This window comes from Amaranthus tricolor, chromosome 16, assembly GCF_026212465.1.
Source record: "Amaranthus tricolor cultivar Red isolate AtriRed21 chromosome 16, ASM2621246v1, whole genome shotgun sequence".
Taxonomy (NCBI): domain Eukaryota; kingdom Viridiplantae; phylum Streptophyta; class Magnoliopsida; order Caryophyllales; family Amaranthaceae; genus Amaranthus; species Amaranthus tricolor.
The window spans coordinates 5,133,671-5,152,519 of NC_080062.1; the positions used below are offsets into that span (position 1 = coordinate 5,133,671).

Sequence of the window (18,849 nt, forward strand, 5' to 3'; positions counted from 1 at the left end):
ATAATTTTTTTCTAAAATGAAAATTTTAAGTATTTTCAAGCATGTCTTCATATATATATATATATATATATATATGAAATAGAGGTGAGAGATAAAAAGGATAGCCAAGATTAGAAGAGTAATGTCAATCTTTTTGAATCTCATTCCATACTGAGTGTGCGTTTTGAAAATTTTTCGAGACGTAATTAGTTAAAGATTATTCCACATCAAGTAAAATTAATTGTGGCGTTTTATAGCAAATTAATTTTCTTGAGTCAATTATAAAATTATGTCAAATTAGATCTTTGATCACTATAAAATGATTTTGTCAATTTCGTATCCAGTTAAAATCGGAGTTGGATCAATAAAATGTTTGGTGTAGGTTGAGTTCAATCATCCACATATTTGTATTGATTAGAATATAATTCTCAGGTCAAGAACAATCCAAACTCAAGAATAATTGAATATTTATTAGGTCATGACTCATGAGTAGACTCGAGTTGGTTACGTGTTGCCACACCTTGAGTCAACCTCTGGGTTGTGTGCTAATCGATGTTAGACCATGTATGAGTCAATTTAACTTTTATTCGTTGTAACTTGTAAATTGTAGCTATATAGCTTTGGTTACTCCATTGTGTTTCATGTTGGTTCAACCATTTAGGTTGCTTAGCCCTAGTTGGATTAGATTTAAATAATCTTAAAGTTTGATTTGACATTGAGTTAATATCAAGTTGGGTATGCTTTTCAACGAATTAAAAAATTGTTGTGAAATTTCACATGATAATCTTATATTTTTTGCTTTTCCACATATGCTTTTAAATTCGTGTGGTAACCTCGAGTTTTCAAATTTCAAAATAACTAATTAATTAGGGTGATCAAAACATTTGTTTTTTAGAAAAAAATGGTATTATATTGGGTAAAAGTTGCGTAAAGTTAACAAAAAATACTTTTCTTTTGTCTATCACGTAAAAAAATTAAAAGATCAATATCACTACATAGATTAAAAAAAATATTTATTTACCATGTAAAAAAGCCAAAATTTCTTATTACCACATGATATTTTCCAAAATTATTTATCAAATAATTTCTTTTCATCTATTTGACAAACTAACAAGATATAAACCAAAATTTGTCAAAATTCAAAAGTAAGATACATACGTTAGCAACACCCGAAGGCCACAAATTGAGAAAATCGTCGGAAAAGAGTTTTAGAGATTATTGCTATTAGTTCGCAATCTTCCGCATATTTCAATTCGAAGTTTGAAGATCACATAAATGGCGAAAAACGCACCAGATGCATCCAGTAATACGGTAGCTGTTCAAGCTACCAACGATGACGCTTCTGCGAGCAAATTGTAAGTTATTTCCGCCTATCTTTTTCTCTATGATTCGCCTTTATGTTTTTTGTTTGTATTACTCTCCAATATTCTTCAGAAAACAAGATGTTGAAAACGAATTATTGATTAAGCACTTCTTCATGTTTTAATTTGAGCTATTTGATTACTGAAACAATTGTTTACGCATCTCGTTCACCATGTAAAATTTGTGGGAGTATTTGTTGTGCGGACAGCAGAAACAATTACCAAAACATTAAAAGTAGCAAAGAACAAATCAAGAACATAAAGATAACACACTAAGAATTAACGTGGTTCACTATTAATGCCACATTCAATGGGACCGAAAACTTTTAATTCACTATTAAACAGGAAGATTTCAAAGATGAATCTTAAAAAACTCTAGTGGCAGCTCACTTTTGTCTCTTATGTTTCTATGAACTCTAACCCTAATTAGAGAGGGTTTATATAGTAAGCCTCTCTTGAAAAGAAATTAGGTTACATTAAAACGAAAACCAGCACACAAGCAATCAATAAACATTTATGCGCACAATAAGCCGAGTCAGGTTTTCTTCCTCAACAGAATACGCCGACTCGGCGTTACATTCTGGAACAAACATCTCAAGATTAGCACATAAAGCCGAGTCGGCTTTTCCCGTATTGCCAGTAAAGCCGATTCCACGTTACATTCTGGAACAAACATCTCAAGGTTAGCACATAAAGCCGAGTGAGCTGTTTTCCTATTGCCAGTAAAGCCGACTCAGAGTTGGGCTCAGGAAAAATGCCTTCAATCCAGCAGCCGACTCGTCTTGAGTCCTTCCCCCACAAATGCCGACTCGAAGTTTGACCTTTGAACACACCTATCTTTGATTCATCTTCGTAATGCCTAAGACTTAGTTCGAGTCACCAAAACACTAACAATATTTTTCAATTACCGTTTGTATTCCTTATAATTCTAGGTTTTTTTGTGCATGATGGAATCGAAAATACCCAACTAGGTTTTTCTTCATATGTTTACAAAACTACACTTTTTCTATTTTTGATTTGGGATATGTTTGGTACATGGGAAAATGACAAGGTTCCAACTCAATTAAATAGTAAGCTGGGGGTTGTAGCCTCATTATATGTTTTATACTTTATTACGATCCCTTACACAAGAGCCTTTGGCAACACATGCTCTTCTCATAAATGGTCCTAAATATTCCACTTGAAATAATGAGCGTGATTCAAACCTGTGACCATTGTGTCATATTAGTTTATGATGCCATGTCAAAGAACCAACTTAATCAAAAGCTTATGCTCATCGTTGTAGCCCATGATATGTTTTATATAAATTTTTGTAGTTTAGAAAGGTTTTGTTCAAATTGTACATTGGAAAATGAGGAAAAGTCCGTTGAAACTTTTTTCATAACGAATACACTTTTAAGGGGTTGATATTTTGGTTAGTAGGAGGGATTTGGAAAATGAAATAAAAGAAGACAATTGTGAGCGTTGATATGATGACTGAAATTTCCTATTGAAGAGTAGGGGATTGTTTGGGTGGGAAAATCAAAAATAGGAAGACCACGTTGGAGCCTTGGAGTGATCATGTCGTTGGTTTGAACACTAAAATGCATTACACAATGTCTACTCCCCCCAAATAGGCGGATATGCTATTTAATCAAACTCTAAGCCTCTAATTGCGAAGTTCTTCTTTTAAATTTTCAAAATTATGGACTAACTAAATCATTGTGGAACTTCACATATAGGGTTTGATTATATAACATATTTGGGGGAGTGCAAATTGCATAATGTGCATTTTTGAGATCAATATTGGTTGTGACTTGTGAGTGAGTGTGACGACCCACATACATTCACTAATGCTTGTCAAATTTTTTAGTTTGTCATTGATGGTTGTAGATGTCATTTTAGTGCAAATTGTAAGGAGAAGAAAAAGAGAAGAGTGAAAAGAGAAGCTATGGGGAGTTCTTCAATGTGAAGCTAATTAACAGTAGCATATAGGCTTTCAATTCGTTGGAAAATTCGAGATTGTTACGATTTGACGCAAAGCAAACAATAGGTCATAATGGTTCTTAACTCAGCCTTTTCCTTATCTAATTACTGATTGAAGATAATTACCCAAAGCCACACATGTGGAAGCCCTTTTTATGATCTTCACCTTATTTTTGAGACATGATTTATCGTCATTGGAAGATGGGGGTTCCTAATTCTATGTTTGATACTCCCTTACGGGTGAGAAAAATATTTTTTTTTTGATAGTGGCACCGTGGTTTGAATTACTAGAATAAAGAAGGATAGGACAATGATTTACTGTTATCACGTGAATAATTAAAAGAGTATTATGAGATTAGTTGCTTTGAAATGGTCAGTTTTTGGATTGGATAGATTGCCTATCAATGAAGGGGGAGGGTGGAATAAAAGACCAGATTAGTTGTAGTGTCTTATTGGATTGATTACCTGCGAGGCTTAAGTACTATGATATGCTCTCGGTTGTTAGATAAGGCTAAGATGAAGTAATTGAAATTTTTCTAGAAAATTCACATACAAATACTGTATTGTTTTTTTTTTTTTTTTTGAAAGTCCTTCAGCAACATGATCTTAATTTTCCTAAAGGTGGCATCAGTCTTTATAAATTTCATCTATGGTAAAACATACTTTCTAATCCACATTCTTGCTTGAAAATTGTTGCCATTTTTTTTTTAATTAATTTTTTTGCTGTTTGTGTTTGCATCCAGAAATGATCTATGAAATTGGACTTTTTAAATTATGGATTGTTAACATGCCTTTATAAAAACCTGATTCCTCCAATCTCTGCTGATTATTATAGGTCCTGTGTGAAAAAAGGATATATGAAAGATGATTACATCCATTTTTTCGTGAGAAAGCCTGTAAGGAGATCTCCAATAATTAATCGTGGTAGGCCAGCTGTCATAAGCTTTTGTATTTTATATTTAATAGTGTGTTTTCCGAACTTATCTATTTGATATGTGTTTCCTTTCTTAAAGGTTATTTTGCTCGTTTTGCTGCTCTTCGAAAGCTTCTTTCTCAGTTTCTCCATTCTGATGATCATACTAAGAAGCAAGTATTGTCACTTGGAGCAGGCTTTGATACAACATATTTTCAGTTGCAGGTTAACCTTGTTATGACAATATTACATGAACACTAATTAGAAAAATTTCCTCTTTATAGTTTCTCTTATCAGAAGTTCAAACATTTTGGGTTGCACATATTTAATTGTCGCAGATATGTTCTTTGAGAAAGATGGCCCTTTCTAAAGTTAAAATTTTTTACTGTTCCCATATGAACTTGTTGGTTTTGTTTCTTGTAAATCTAATTGGCCATTGACTCATTGCTGGAAATTCGAAAGAATTGACAATATAAATGTAAATGCATATGCTATTTAAAGTTACCATTTCTGTATTGTTGGAGCAACTGCCAATTCTCCTAGTGTGAGGGATGACTTTGATCATCTCATTGCCCACTCCATGGCTTGCACACTAGAGAATGAAGTTGGGTGTGCAATGGGACATGAGTGGTTGAGGTTTGGATCATTCCATGAAGTGATCAAGGGAGAGGAAATGGAGATGCCTTGAACAAGGCTAGAAGGTGCTCAAAGAGAGCCTTGGTTCATGCCTTAAACGAGGCAAGGATGTTGAAGTAAGGTGCCTTGAACGAGGCACAAGTGATCAAGAAGTTTCACTGATGTGGTGCTCGTTTGAGCCATATAGTGCTCATCCAAGCACCCTGTCGCAAGGCCAAATCCGTCTTTTTGTTTTGGTCGATACTTGGGGCAAATAGTTAATTTTTCCTAAGGTTTGTTCCACTGATTTAGAAGGCCTACATAAGGGCCTAAATCATTGGAATGTCAGGGGGAGGCTTATACATAGATAACAACTAGGGGTTGAGTGCCATTAGAGTTTCTTCTTTGTATTAGAGAGTTTTTATTAAAGTTGGAAACTTTGTGCTTGAGAGATTGTTCTAAAGGTGTGTGAGGGTTGAATTATTAATGTATTTGAGGGGGAGGTTCAGGTATCTAAGATAGCTCATTAATCTCATTGTGTGTGTTTTTATTGCCTCCTTAGATTGTGCTTTGTTTTTCTTGTTTTTTCTTGTTTACTTGTTAAAGTCCTAAAGACTTCCATTTCATGTATTAATTGATTTCTAACAATCTGAATTTATTGTTTACGGATGAAAACCCCTCATGATTCAAAGGTCTCACATATGTCTCTACCTTCCAAACTCAACATACGACTCTTTTGTGACATTAACTTTGAACATTTGATGCGTTGCTTTTAGTTGTTAGTTGGTACAATGTAAGCATAATTTATAGTGGGATTATTACTTATCTACACCTTGTGCAGGAACATTCCATACCTGTGTTGTTATTATTAAGTGGCTTCCACTTAGGAGTTTGGGGGTTTGATGTACACAACCTTATCCTTGTAATAATTAAGAGGTTGTTTATGATTGTCCTTTGATAGTAATCATCATCAACTTAACATAAATAAGTGTGTATGATTTACAACAACTACAATCCATACCCTAATGCCATTTGAGTGGCTTCCACCTAGGCGAGGTTTGGGAGGGTCAAATGTACGCAACCTTACGCTTGTTAGTGATAACAAAATTTTTTTTTTATTGCCAAGGTGGAACCGATTCACATGAACAAGTAGATCACATGATTTAATGAGCTATTTTTTATATTGTTCGTTATAATCAGAAACCAAAAAACTATAAATCTTTGGTCCTATGAGTAAAAGGGACCTGAGTCATTTTACTATGGTCCATTTTAATCCAAACTAAAAACTGTAAACCTTTGGACCTATTTAGAATGGAAAAAACTTATTTACACCTTATGAATAATATTTTCGAAGATGTTTCCTTATTATGTGTTATGCTAAATTGCTTATGAATTTGGTTTCATGTAGGCAATGTTTATTAATAGAATTGTGATGGTTTTCTTTGACAGGGTGAGGGAAAAGCACCATATTTGTATGTGGAGCTGGATTTTAAGGAGGTACAGTTAAATAATTTAGTGCTTTGCTTTTGCATGTAATTGTTGGCAGTTGGTATGTGCATGCTATTTCTGCAGATCAGTAAGATTATGAAGGTCACTGGAATTTATGGAGTTTTTAAATTGGTGGGAACAACTTAGTTGATGGACCATGTCACATCTTTAGGACTCATGTACAATGAACTGTTGAAGTATCCTTTGTTAAAATTTTATTTTCTCTTTACCTAATTTTGGAGTCAATGTGAAATCATATTGTATTTTGGCTGTAGGTGACTAGTAAGAAGGCTGCATTAATCGATGTACACAATGAGTTGAGGGAAAAAATTGGTGCAACTGCTTCTATTTCACGAGGTAAAACTTCTATAACTGTTAGTTTTGATTATGTCAAGATGCCTTAATACTTAAATCGTTTGATTCGGAATGCTTCTCTTAGTCATAATGAGTATTTATTTTTGGATGAGATTTTTGCTTTTATTGCTTGTAATTAAATGGCTTTTCCCTAAAACTCCCACATGATTTTGAGATAATTTTATGTAGTTTGAGTAAAGGTGGGTTACTATTTTCATCCTAAATCAAGTGCCCCATATTCCATTTTTAGGCATGTTCCATTGACAAAGAACAAAGTATTAATCATCCCATTTCTGGAGCCCACTTTAGATACATATGTAACACACAAACCTTATTGAAAAATTATATTTTTATGAGCCTTATCTATAATTGCCTCATCTTATACACTTGGTCTTTGTACCCTAGAGAAATGTGACCCTATTTTGGAATGGGAGGAATATGTCGAAGCAAACTGAAACTACACACTGGAATTTACTAAAAAAACAAGAAACAGCATTTGGTCTATTTTGCCTGAGTTAGTTGTGCTAAAAGAAAATTTGTAATCAACACTAGTGCTAATGAAACTACATTTTCGGAACCTGAAGGTCTAACTTCTCTAACAACTTTTGGGGACGGTTTTCGGTCAAAAACACTTTACACTATGTCCTTTTGTCTATTTTAGACTATAATTTTTTAAATACACACTCTGTGCATTCAACGTTTCTTTTCCATTTACCAATCGTAATGTAGCTATAGGTTTTTCCCTCATGCGCTTTCTATGTTGGGAAGGATGAATGTCTATCGAGCATTTTTTTCCAAGTGTTTGCTTTGTTTCTGCAGTAAGGTAATAGGTCTGATTTATTGTTAAAATCAGTGTCATTGTGAAGATAAACTGCCTTGATGTATTAATGTTCAATCTACTGATTGTAGAATGGCATCAATAAATTAGTGTTGCTATTGCTAGTTTGATTTTTCTGTTATTGGCTTACTGTATCATGGCCTGACTGCTTCACTTGACTTGCAGTTAACATGAAACTTTATGGTCTGTGCAGAAAATGGGGTGGTGCTTGGAGATCATTACAAATTGCTCCCTGTTGATTTGAGGGACATTCCAGAGTTAAATAATATGATAACTTTAGCAAACCTTGATCCCAGGTATGCATGTAATTTCTGTTTCAAGTTAGCTAATTGTATTCCTGTACTGGGTTCCCATTCGACGTACCCCAAATCAGGAACACTGGAATCACAGTAATGGTTTGCAAGAAAACAAACAAAAAAAAGTAAAGAAAAAAAGAATATAAAAACAAAGAAATATGTGTTTATGTTATATGTTTTCCTATTGATTAGTTCTCATTCCATGTTGCAAACAACTTGTCTATTTTTGCCTGCCTTTCCGACTTCTAAGTCTAACTTCCCATGGAATCCCTTTTTGGATCTTCATTTTTGTACTATGGATCAGATGTACGCAACTTTACCCTTGTTAATGATACAATTGACAAATAAGTTGTTTCCGATTGACCTTTGATAGCAAACGTTATGTGCAACTTCACATAGACCGAAAGTGTACATGATTAATATCTTTGGTTGTGCATAATTAAAAATTATAAAAGGTTGGTATATGAAAATGTGCATTGAGACAATTCAAACAAGATTCACTTGTCTGTTTTTTTACACATAAGAAGCATTATATAAGACAATTTTTCTTTTAGCACAACTAACTCAGGCAAAATAGACCATTAACAAATGCAAGTATGCGACTAGAAGAAAAAAATATTGATTAAAAACTTTATTTAGTAACTCAAACTACATTAGCACTACATTTAGTATGCAAACTACATTTAGTAATACAAACTAGTAACTCAGGCAAAAAAAAAAAAAAAAAAATATTGCCTTATGAATAGTGGCTACTAAACAAATGCAAGTATGCAACTAGTAACCATTAAAACCATAGTTAGTATCGATTTCACTGCTTATATTAACTGTTTGATGCAAGGATGTGACAGGTTTATTAATGCTTTATTCTGATGACATCATCAGCCTGCCAACATTTGTTATTGCAGAGTGCGTTTTGATATACTTGGATCCAGAGTCAAGCCGTTCTATAGTTGGTTGGGCTGCGAGAACATTTTCTACAGCTGTCTTTTTCTTATATGAGCAGGTTGTAAATCCTTTATGGTGCACATCTTTGTTTTCAGGAACTTGCCCCTTGTACTGCACACTTAGTTATGCATTTCTCTTTACAGATTCATCCAGATGATGCTTTTGGGGAGCAAATGGTTCGTAACTTGGAGGTGCGTGTTTTACTTTTCTTGTTTATATTACTAAATCACTTGGAGTCTTTCTATTCTACAGATGGGATTGCAATAATAAACTTCCCCATGTGTGTTCTCTATAGCTAGTTGGTCAAAATTGTAAATCATATAATATTATTCATTCACGACTGGCTAAAATCTATATTAGGAATTTTTTGTCATTATTTTGCAAATTTTACAAAGTTTAAAATTCTGAAGCTTCCGATATAATTATAATTTACTGTTACATCTATTTGGAATTATAATGTCTCTATAACGGCCCGAGGCCTGGTGTATGGATAACTTGTTTAATTAAGAATTTAAGCAGAGGGTACATATTGAAGCAAAAACACTTATTCTTGTGTGATTTTTGTGTATTTTTTCACTGTAATTTTTGTGGAAAATGAAAAACTTTCTTGTGTGTTTATTTGTTTTATTACAAGGTCTATAGTATAATTCATCTTTCATTTTATGTCTGTTTATCTGCATGTTATCTAATTTGGGATTGATTTTTGGATAAGTTGGAAATCCTTTAGACTCTTGTTTATACCCTAGCTTATCTCTTCTACATATTAATACTCTATCTCCTTTTTTCTACTTAGTTCCGTGGCTGTGGGCTCTTAGGTATTCATGCTACTCCAACTCTGGAGGCTAAAGAAAGGCTTTTCCTTGATCAGGGATGGCAGGTACTGTAATATTGTATTTTATCTATAAGTACTTAACTATTTGGCGTTTTTACTCCTTAATTTGGGGCAGTTATCTTGACTCATGAGTTTTGGTTTTTATCTATAAGTTATCTATAAGTTGCTTTCTTTCCTCTTTATTTCAAAATTTTGGTTGTTAATGGACTATGTGAAGCCATTATTGTTTTTACTCTCAATTTCTGGTTGATCATATATGAATTACATGATCCATATATGTTAGCACTCTGCTTTTAAGGTTTTTGGTGTATTATATTCCTTTCATCTCATTTTGAACTCTATTTTGTACATGCAAAAAATTGTGCGAGGTTTCAGAGAGCTGTTGCTTGGAACATGCTCAGAGTTTACAGTGAATTTATTGATTCTCAAGAAAGACGCAGGTAGATGTTTTGTTAGCTAAAGTTTCTGAATTTTTCTGGTGGTGGTTATTGTTAAGCTGGGTGGTTCAGAAGATATTATTCGGTATTCATATATAAATTATGCTTGATATGTTTGTAATATACTGTTGGTAACTTAGTACTCATTCTTCTGTTTTACGTGCATGCATCTTGGCATGTACACACAACTGGGGACGTGGTTTTTTTTTACTGACTTCACAGATCAGAAGGTACAATGGGTGGAGTAGATTGTTTGATATTACTATGATGCAAAGAACTGTTTACCACTTTATGAATTATAGTTTATGAAATTTCAGAAATTTTGATACAATGAAGATGGAACAATTTCTTTCCTTGCATTACATGATTTAAATTTCAAAATTTACCCTAGTTTGCCCCTTTATATTCATTGTTATAGGAGGTTCTCTGGAGTTGCATGTTGAATCTGTGTAGGTTTGATATAGGTTTATGTAAAATAAACTTGTATTTTTGCCACATTTAGAAAGATTTTTAGCCTTCTACTGATGATAATCTAATATGTTAAAAAAAGTTCTTGAAGCTCCGAAGCCCATGTTAGATAGAAGAAAAATGAATGCTTTTGAATCTGCACTGACCATTTCTTTATGTCTCTTTACATGTTTGTAAATGTGTTATTTATTGAGTAAGGGGATAAAGAAAGGAAGTTCTTTGAGGTATAACATAAAAAAATGAAGTGAAATATTGCAGTGTTGCAAATTATTAAAAATCTTGATTGGAGGTAGGTCTTCCCAAATGCACTTAGAGTTAGAAGGGTAAACACACACTAGTGGTAAAAACATTTTGAACGCAAATAAAATTTGTTTGGGTTGGAACTAGTTCATTTGCAATCCTATCCACTATTTCACTTAGTACACCCTTGTGGTTTTTATTAAGCATCTTTTTCTAGGAAAGATTGGCATGTGCCGAGTTTTATTGGCATGTCTTGTGCCTGGATCCTCTTTTTATCATGACATATTGTGATCATGTCTTGGGTTCCTAATCATTGGTTCATTGTTTTGCTTTCTTCCAGTGTCAAAGATGGCTTTCAGGTTTTTATGGTTGAGAGAACGAGTAAGCTATTCTATTTAGGCAGCTTCCATATAAGGAAGGTGGAGAATTAGGAATATTGGGATCTCAAAGGCGCTTGAGGGAGGCTAAACATGACTTGGATGCAATGTTTAAAAATGATATGAAGCAAATGGCTTTGGTTGTGATAAATGGATCAAAATAAGGAACAAGATTTTTGTGGATGAATAAGTGAGATAGATTTATAGTTCATGGCTTTTTGCTGTCAACCCCAACTAGATGGGATTAAGGCTTTTTTTATCTTGATTTAAGAGCAGCAAATGATGGGACGAAAGTTGTCGATATGCTTAGAGCATTCATGACTCATGAGGGTTAATGCAAGTTATTGAAAGCTCAATGTTGTGTTATAGTAGCTTTGTTTTTAATAGCTACACTTCACTCTTTTATGTGAGAGCTTTTTTAGTGAAGTGTAGCTATTAAATAAAAACGATGGATAGTGTCGTTTATGTTTCGTATTGGGAAGTTATTATGGGTTTAGATTACCGTTGGGTGGAAGATAGAGGAGGAGGAAAGCATATGTTTCTTCTGTATTTTAGGATGGGAAATGATCTTAACCATTTCTTATCTTCCTTGGCTTATTGGTAATTTCTAATGATAGATGCAAAGTTAATTTTGTGAAGATTTTCTCATGTGTGCAGTTGCAGAGCTTGATGATTTGGTTGGTATGGTGATTATGAGATTAACACTTAGTTCTCTTCCGTTACATTAAAAGACATTGATTGCTCTGTCCTGTGTTCTAAACCCATATCTAAACTAATAATCTACAACTACATTTAACAATTCTCTTACCTTACTCTTAAACGTGTGTTTTTGTTCGCAATAAAGATTATTAGGTAATTGGAAGAGAATTTAATACTAGTTATTGTGAAATAATAATATAGTCATCTACGTTGGAAGTTATTCATCTTTTGTATTTTTTGCAACCAATCAATGGTATTCATCTTATAGGATAACAAATGGAAACTATTAGTTCAAGTAAAAGAATTTTCACATGATTTCGATCCGGAGAAGGCTTATGATAAAGTACAAAGGGGAACATTTTGCTAGTTATGGTTAAAGATAGAATGCCACATAAGTATATCAACATATTTCAAGGTTATGGAGAAGGACAAACCAACGTAAGAATTTATGGAGGAGCACCTAAAGATTTTCCAATCACGACTAGTCTTAATCAAGGATCTATTCTAAGACTTGTTCAATTAGATTATATATGAAAGATCTCTTTTTCAAGTGAGTGTTACAAGTAAATGGAGAGCTCCTATTAGAAATTCAGAATATTATGTAAAGTTCACGCTACTATGAGTCATAAATTAGAATGTTTCTTTCAGAAAAGATCATCGTAGAAAGATAAAATAGACGAGAAGCATCTGTTAGGATGAATGATTCGACATATTACATATCTTAAAGATATTTTTAAAATGAAGACATAAGATGATAGGTTCTTGGCGTCACAAATATTGAAGACAAAATGTGATAAAAAATGCTAACGTAGTTATGTCATGTTTAAATGAGATAAAAAATGAAATTTGAGGAGCTTAATAGAGGAAAGACCGAAAATGACATGGGTAGCACAAGAGTGAAAAAAGAGGTGAAGAATTGAAATTTATAGGACCATATGACAATATTCATGAATGAATAAAGGCGGATAATATTTGTGGATGATTGCTAGAGTTGGTTTTCTTAGTTCTAGGTTTTGTTAGTGATGCTATTCGGATTAAAGGAAATTATTGTTGTGCAAATTATAGTGCATAGTTTATCCTTTTGAATTTAGGTTCTAAGTTCGATGTATCTAACAAAATTTTTTCTTTGCAATTGTATGGGTAAGGGTGTTAATTTTTGAGTTTTCAACCTCAACTCACCAGTGGAAAATTCTTTATTGGGTTGTTTTTGTAATCAGTGTTATAAAATTAATGAAAAATATTATAATTAAGCATAACAGTATTACAACTGACTTTTATGCAATCTTTTATTTCTTGCAAATATAACACTATCTTTGATGTCATTTGCTATTATTATTTACTTTGTACATAATATTTCTAATCAGAAAAACAAGTTTAACTTTCATTTTAGAATGATACAACATTTTATATTTGTAATTGTAGTGGCTGACACTATATAATTCTCCCCATAGATAGGTGTTTGTTTAGAAGCCTTGATCTATGACTCTCCCTATTGGTAGGTGTCTGATTTGAGGCCTTGGTATTATATAATTCTCCCTTGATATGTGTTTGATTAGAGGCCCTGCTATAGAGTCATGATCAAACTTACTGTTTTTCGTTAATGCAACATTCTTATATTCTAGAACCTCTTGGTTGTTAGTGTGTGCATACATGTGTTCTTTTATTATGCAATTTTTTACATTGTGTGTTTCATGTGTTATGCATCTCATTATTGTTCCTTCATTATGATATGTAAAAACAACAATAAAATTCCATTACCCCAATGCCATTAAGTGGCTCCCACCTTGGGTAGGGTGTTTGGGAGGATCATGTGTATGCAACCTCACCCATGTTAATGATAAAACTAACAAAGAGGTTGTTTCGTAGCAGATGTTATGTGCAACTTAACATAAATAAGAAGTGCACGTGGTGTAATGAGTCATTTTATTTGGTCCATTATAATCCGAAACCAAAGAACTATGGAGCTTGTGCCCTATCAAAATAATGGACATTTTTTATGAAATGTAAATACATCTTATTTACTAAATGAACTTCTCTTAAAACCCATCAGATTATCCATGTGCTGCTCATTATGCCTTTTTCATTAGAAATTTTTTTCTTTGATTTCCTTGTCGCTCTTCTCTGGTATATCCTCTAAAAGTTCTTTCACTAAAATGTAATCAGGATTGAGCGGCTGGAGCTGTTTGATGAGTTTGAGGAGTGGCACATGATGCAGGCAAGTTCTTGTTTGAGCATTAAATTATGACAGGTCTGGATTAAAGTATTAAACATAGACTCTAGGTACAACCGTGGAACCAATCTCCCTTATTGAATACCTCCTTTGTCATGCCATCCCTTTGTCCTAGCATTGGAAATACTATTACAGTATTACTGGCTGTTTCACTTACACCAACTCCCACCAGGTGCCAATATTAAACAAACTCATGCCAGCGGTAGGGCTTGCATAACGTAGTACTCACTGAGTTTTACCTGAGTTTTACCATAGCTCACAACTTGTTAAGGAGTACAAGTCATTAACTTTTCAAATAGAAGTAACAAACAAGCCAATGACTACTGCCTCAGCTTTGGCTTTCACTATTATGATCCTGTGAATATATGTAGCTCATCAACGACCACTTCTCATCCACCCTCACTTTTTTCATGGTCATGCCTTGGCTTCTAATAGCCACTACTTTGTGCAGCTTGTGGTAGTGATAATGACACATTGGCATGACTCATGATGTTGACTGTTTTCATGGCGGTGAAGGGTGCTGTAATGGGTAGTTCTAGGAACAAATGTGTGGTGATCTTTGGAGTTGCAAACTGATCTAGATGGTGAGACAGCATTATTTTTGTGAGGGGTACTGTGTTGGGGTTCAGAGAGGAGTCATGATGTCTTTGTGTTAGGGTAGGAGAAATGGTGTTGGGGTATGATATGATTGAATTTCTTATAGGTCTTGATGTAATGCAATTTATTGAGATGGACTAGTATTGAACCCTTTTAATTGGTAGCCTCCTTGGCTTGGGTTCTTCTCAAACTGGATGGAATTTCAGTGGCGTGAATTTTGATTACACTAGAAGCTTATGTAATATCTATCTTGTGATGTTGTCTTATATACTCAATTATTAAACAGAGTGGAAAAAAAAATTGGAGCGATCCTATTGTTGGGACATGCTTGGATTGGGGGGTGATGTATTTAAGGGATGATAAAAGTGGATTGAAAGAAGATGAAGGTTAGTAGCTGCTGTAAGGGAAATATAAGTGGGTAGTGGTAGCTAAGGAAATGGGTTGATGGCATAATGCAAAATCAAGGTCGTGTCGTATCGACTGAGTTGTAAAAGATTTCAAAAATATCGAAGCATTACATATCCACATCGTAAAGCTGTAAAAACATGTTTCAGGCATGTTTAAAGAATATCTCATTGTTTCAGTTGACGTTTATCAGTGCGAGACTACATCACTACCATTACCACATTATCATGAGTCCATGACCTTCATATCAATTGTGACCAAAATCGCAATTTGACACTATGGGTGGTGTTGATGTGCTGAGAAAGGAGGGAAGGATTATGGTCTTACAAATAAGGGTTACCCACTTACCCTAGTGAAATGTGGTAACTATTAGCCCCTATAATGGGGTATTAGTTTCCCTTCCCCTATTCCTCCTCGTATAGTCATATGTCATATTATTTCTACCTTATTTAGCAATTAGCACCATCTCATCCCGATATCTCTGAAATGGATTGAAGAGTTTGGCCTGTTAATTACGCTTAAATATACCCCATTTATGTTTGTCCTGTTGATCTTGAAAAGTATGTGATGGTTAAGGTCAAAGTGAAGGTATTAGTTTGTTTGTAGAAAATGAAAGGCTGTTCCGCGTATTATGCTATTATTTTGATAAAATGAAAACCATCTCCATCATCTACTTGGTTATGAATTCACAGTAGAATATTGAAGTCTGAATATATATTCAGCAGTCTGTATCAAGCAAATCCCTGAATTTGCTATTTTTTCTGTTGCCGAGTCCTTATGTATAGAAATTTCCAATAACATTATTTTTCGTGCACTGCAGGAACACTATTGTGTCGCTCTTGCTATCAATGATGCTTTGGTATGTGTTTGCATCACCTATCTCCTGATTATATTATCTGTTATCAGTTGAATATGTTACATCCACTCCGATTCCCTAGTACTAATTTGGATTTCTGTTATTAACAAATTAATATTAATGGATTATGCCATTACATAGCGTATTTAAACAAAACCATGAAAATTGTCGGCTTTCAAAGATCGTTTTCTCATAGTTGTAGAACCTGAAAAATGAATGTACATGAGGATAGTCGATAGCATCACCCATTCTCGTCAGATTATTTCTTTCTCCAAAAAATTTCCGATACACCTGCATTTTTTTTCTAAAATACCTGCAAAAATACTACACTTCGAGAATTGACTGTTACTCTATTCTGTGCTATCTAAAAATCTGACTAGTTTGCCCACTCAAAATTACCCTTCAGGGGTTATTTCAGAATTTTGGCTTTTACAAGGACGAGCAAAAGGCCAACATGGATGGATCATGATCAAAGAAAAAAATGCCAATCATATACTGTAAGATTGGCAACTGAAGTTCTTGGAATGTGCGTGTCGATGTTAATTGTAGTCTCTACCCCTCTGAGTTTGCAATTCTCCTCCAAAAAACTCACGTATTTAAGTCAAGTCTTGCGATCTCAAAGGGACGAGCAGATTGGCTCCCAAAGTATAGAACACCGATTTCGTGAATAAAAATTCCAAGAATAAGATTTTTTTTAAAAAAAGTTTGTTGCTCACTGCACTAGTCTCCAAAAGCATGATACACTTTCTATTATTTTGTTAGCTGTTTGGCAAAGGAACGTGGCAGAGAGTAAGAGACTTTTGTGGAGACTTTTTGTTTTTGTTGGTTGTCCTAATTGCATTAATCTTTTATATATTTATTTTAAAAATTTCAAAAAGTTTTTTGGTTGTGGATCATTTGGATGACGAGAATGCCAATTGTTTTGGTTTGGTTGATTTTGGTACCCTTGTTTTGTCTTCGTTGTTGCCTTTATTAAAATTGATTGGACACGATTTCGAATTTTTTATGAAAACGGATATCAATTTGCCCCTTTTGTCTTATTGATTCGCTCTGCTTATTTTTGTGAGTTTGCCCCTTTTGCCTGAATCGGTAATGTAGCAAAACTAGCAATAGAACTATAGAAGTACTCTCGTTTTGCATAGATTAAGTACTCCTAGTTTTATTGCCTAGTAGGCACATATGGGTAAACCTAATAACAATCAACATGTCCTAATAAGTTATAGTAATCAACTCAATATTTCTGTACAATTATAATCATCATAATACTAGATTCAAAAGGGTAAACTCTCACGTTTGGGTAGCCTTAAGAGAAAGAGACCAAGGAATGCCGGCAATTACTAGTAAGCCAACAAATTATATCTGTTTATTCTTGAGACTTGAAAGAATCAACATGCATAAATAATTACTCTAAATTTGTATCACTTTTTTTTATTAGTATGTCTCTTTAAATTTGTCGCATTTTTATTATTAGTTATAATTTAAACTTTTTTGATTTTTTTTTATATATTAAACTTATATTTTTATGTTATTTATGCATTTCTCTTACTTTTCGTAAAATACTAATTTATTTATTTTTTTTCAAGAATTGCCATTGAGACGAATACGGTGGAACGGAGAGAGTAACAGCTAAAGTTTATCTTTCGCATTTGACAAGTGACAACTACACGAAATACACACACTAGAAATAACATGCAACATCCATTTTATTATACTGACATTTTCTCGTTAATAGAAGTATTTAATAATACTAGTCAACATTCAAGTTTTTTTAAAAGGTCATTAATTCATCACTCATCCACATGATTTTGACACGTATTACAACATCTATAGTATACAAACGCAGATACCATCTTCTTTGAAAATACTACTCATTAATTTTGCCCCATTGGCAGAAAATTAAGAAAAGAAGGTATATAATATTTATGAAAAAGTGGTAGATATTAAAGAAGTAGGTAGACTAGTAAATGAAAAAAAATATATATATATATATTCCTAATTTCCTAAAAACTACAAATTAGAATTCTAGCAAAAGTTGTTGACTTGTTGTCAAACGAATTCAAATAGTGGCTTCATTTACCTCATCCAATACTAATTTGCCAAAGTTTGGTTTTGCCTTCTAGTAATTACAAAGTCATTTTTAAAATCATTATTTTATTTATTTATTGATAAATATTTGAACAATTATCGAACTAAATTTTGAGTAATTCAAGAGAAAGTAATGGGCTACCCTTTAGAAATTATCATTAAAATCACACACTCAAAGTTAATTTCTTACCTCTAAAAGATCAATTCTCAAAAGCTTTATTTCATATTAATGCAACTCTATAAAGTACTTCATAATGATTAATGTAAAACCCAGGAATCATTTCTTATTTATCATTTTCTCAATATTCATTTTTTTTAAAAAAATTCTCCCTATTCATTTAGTTTTATTCAATATAATAATTCAACTTTCTAATATTTAGTCATGAAAAATATATTAAAATATTTTTCAAAAAAATTAATTAAGACAAGGAAAAAAAAAACAAATTCTCAAATAAAATAGTTTTACAATGAGATAATATCTATTAAGCTGATTTAATATACTAAAACGATTACGATCTTAAAAATGATGAATTTATCATTATTTAAATCTAAATGACTAAATCTAAATCCAAATCTAATATTAAAATATTAATATTAAAATATTTTTCAAAAAAATTAATTAAGACAAGGAAAAAAATAACAAATTCTCAAATAAAATAGTTTTATAATGAGATAATATCTATTAAGCTGATTTAATATACTAGAACGATTACTATCTTAAAAATGATGAATTTATCATTATTTAAATCTAAATGACTAAATCTAAATCCAAATCTAATATTAAAATATTAATATTAAAATATTTTTCAAAAAAATTAATTAAGACAAGGAAAAAAATAACAAATTCTCAAATAAAATAGTTTTATAAT

The 18,849-nt window shown here is 32.8% G+C and overlaps 1 protein-coding gene across 1 annotated transcript; it reads left to right on the forward strand.

Annotated features, from left to right (window-relative positions):
* Positions 1-1,110: 1,110 nt before the first annotated feature.
* On the forward strand, positions 1,111-16,924 carry LOC130803088 (leucine carboxyl methyltransferase 1 homolog). Its single transcript, XM_057667256.1, has 13 exons — positions 1,111-1,334; positions 4,141-4,229; positions 4,319-4,443; positions 6,283-6,330; positions 6,597-6,678; positions 7,707-7,809; positions 8,692-8,812; positions 8,898-8,945; positions 9,548-9,631; positions 9,962-10,026; positions 13,971-14,022; positions 15,860-15,898; positions 16,302-16,924. Exons 1-13 carry the CDS (start codon positions 1,255-1,257, stop codon positions 16,362-16,364), a joined length of 999 nt encoding a protein of 332 aa, XP_057523239.1. The 5' UTR covers positions 1,111-1,254; the 3' UTR covers positions 16,365-16,924.
* Positions 16,925-18,849: the final 1,925 nt, after the last annotated feature.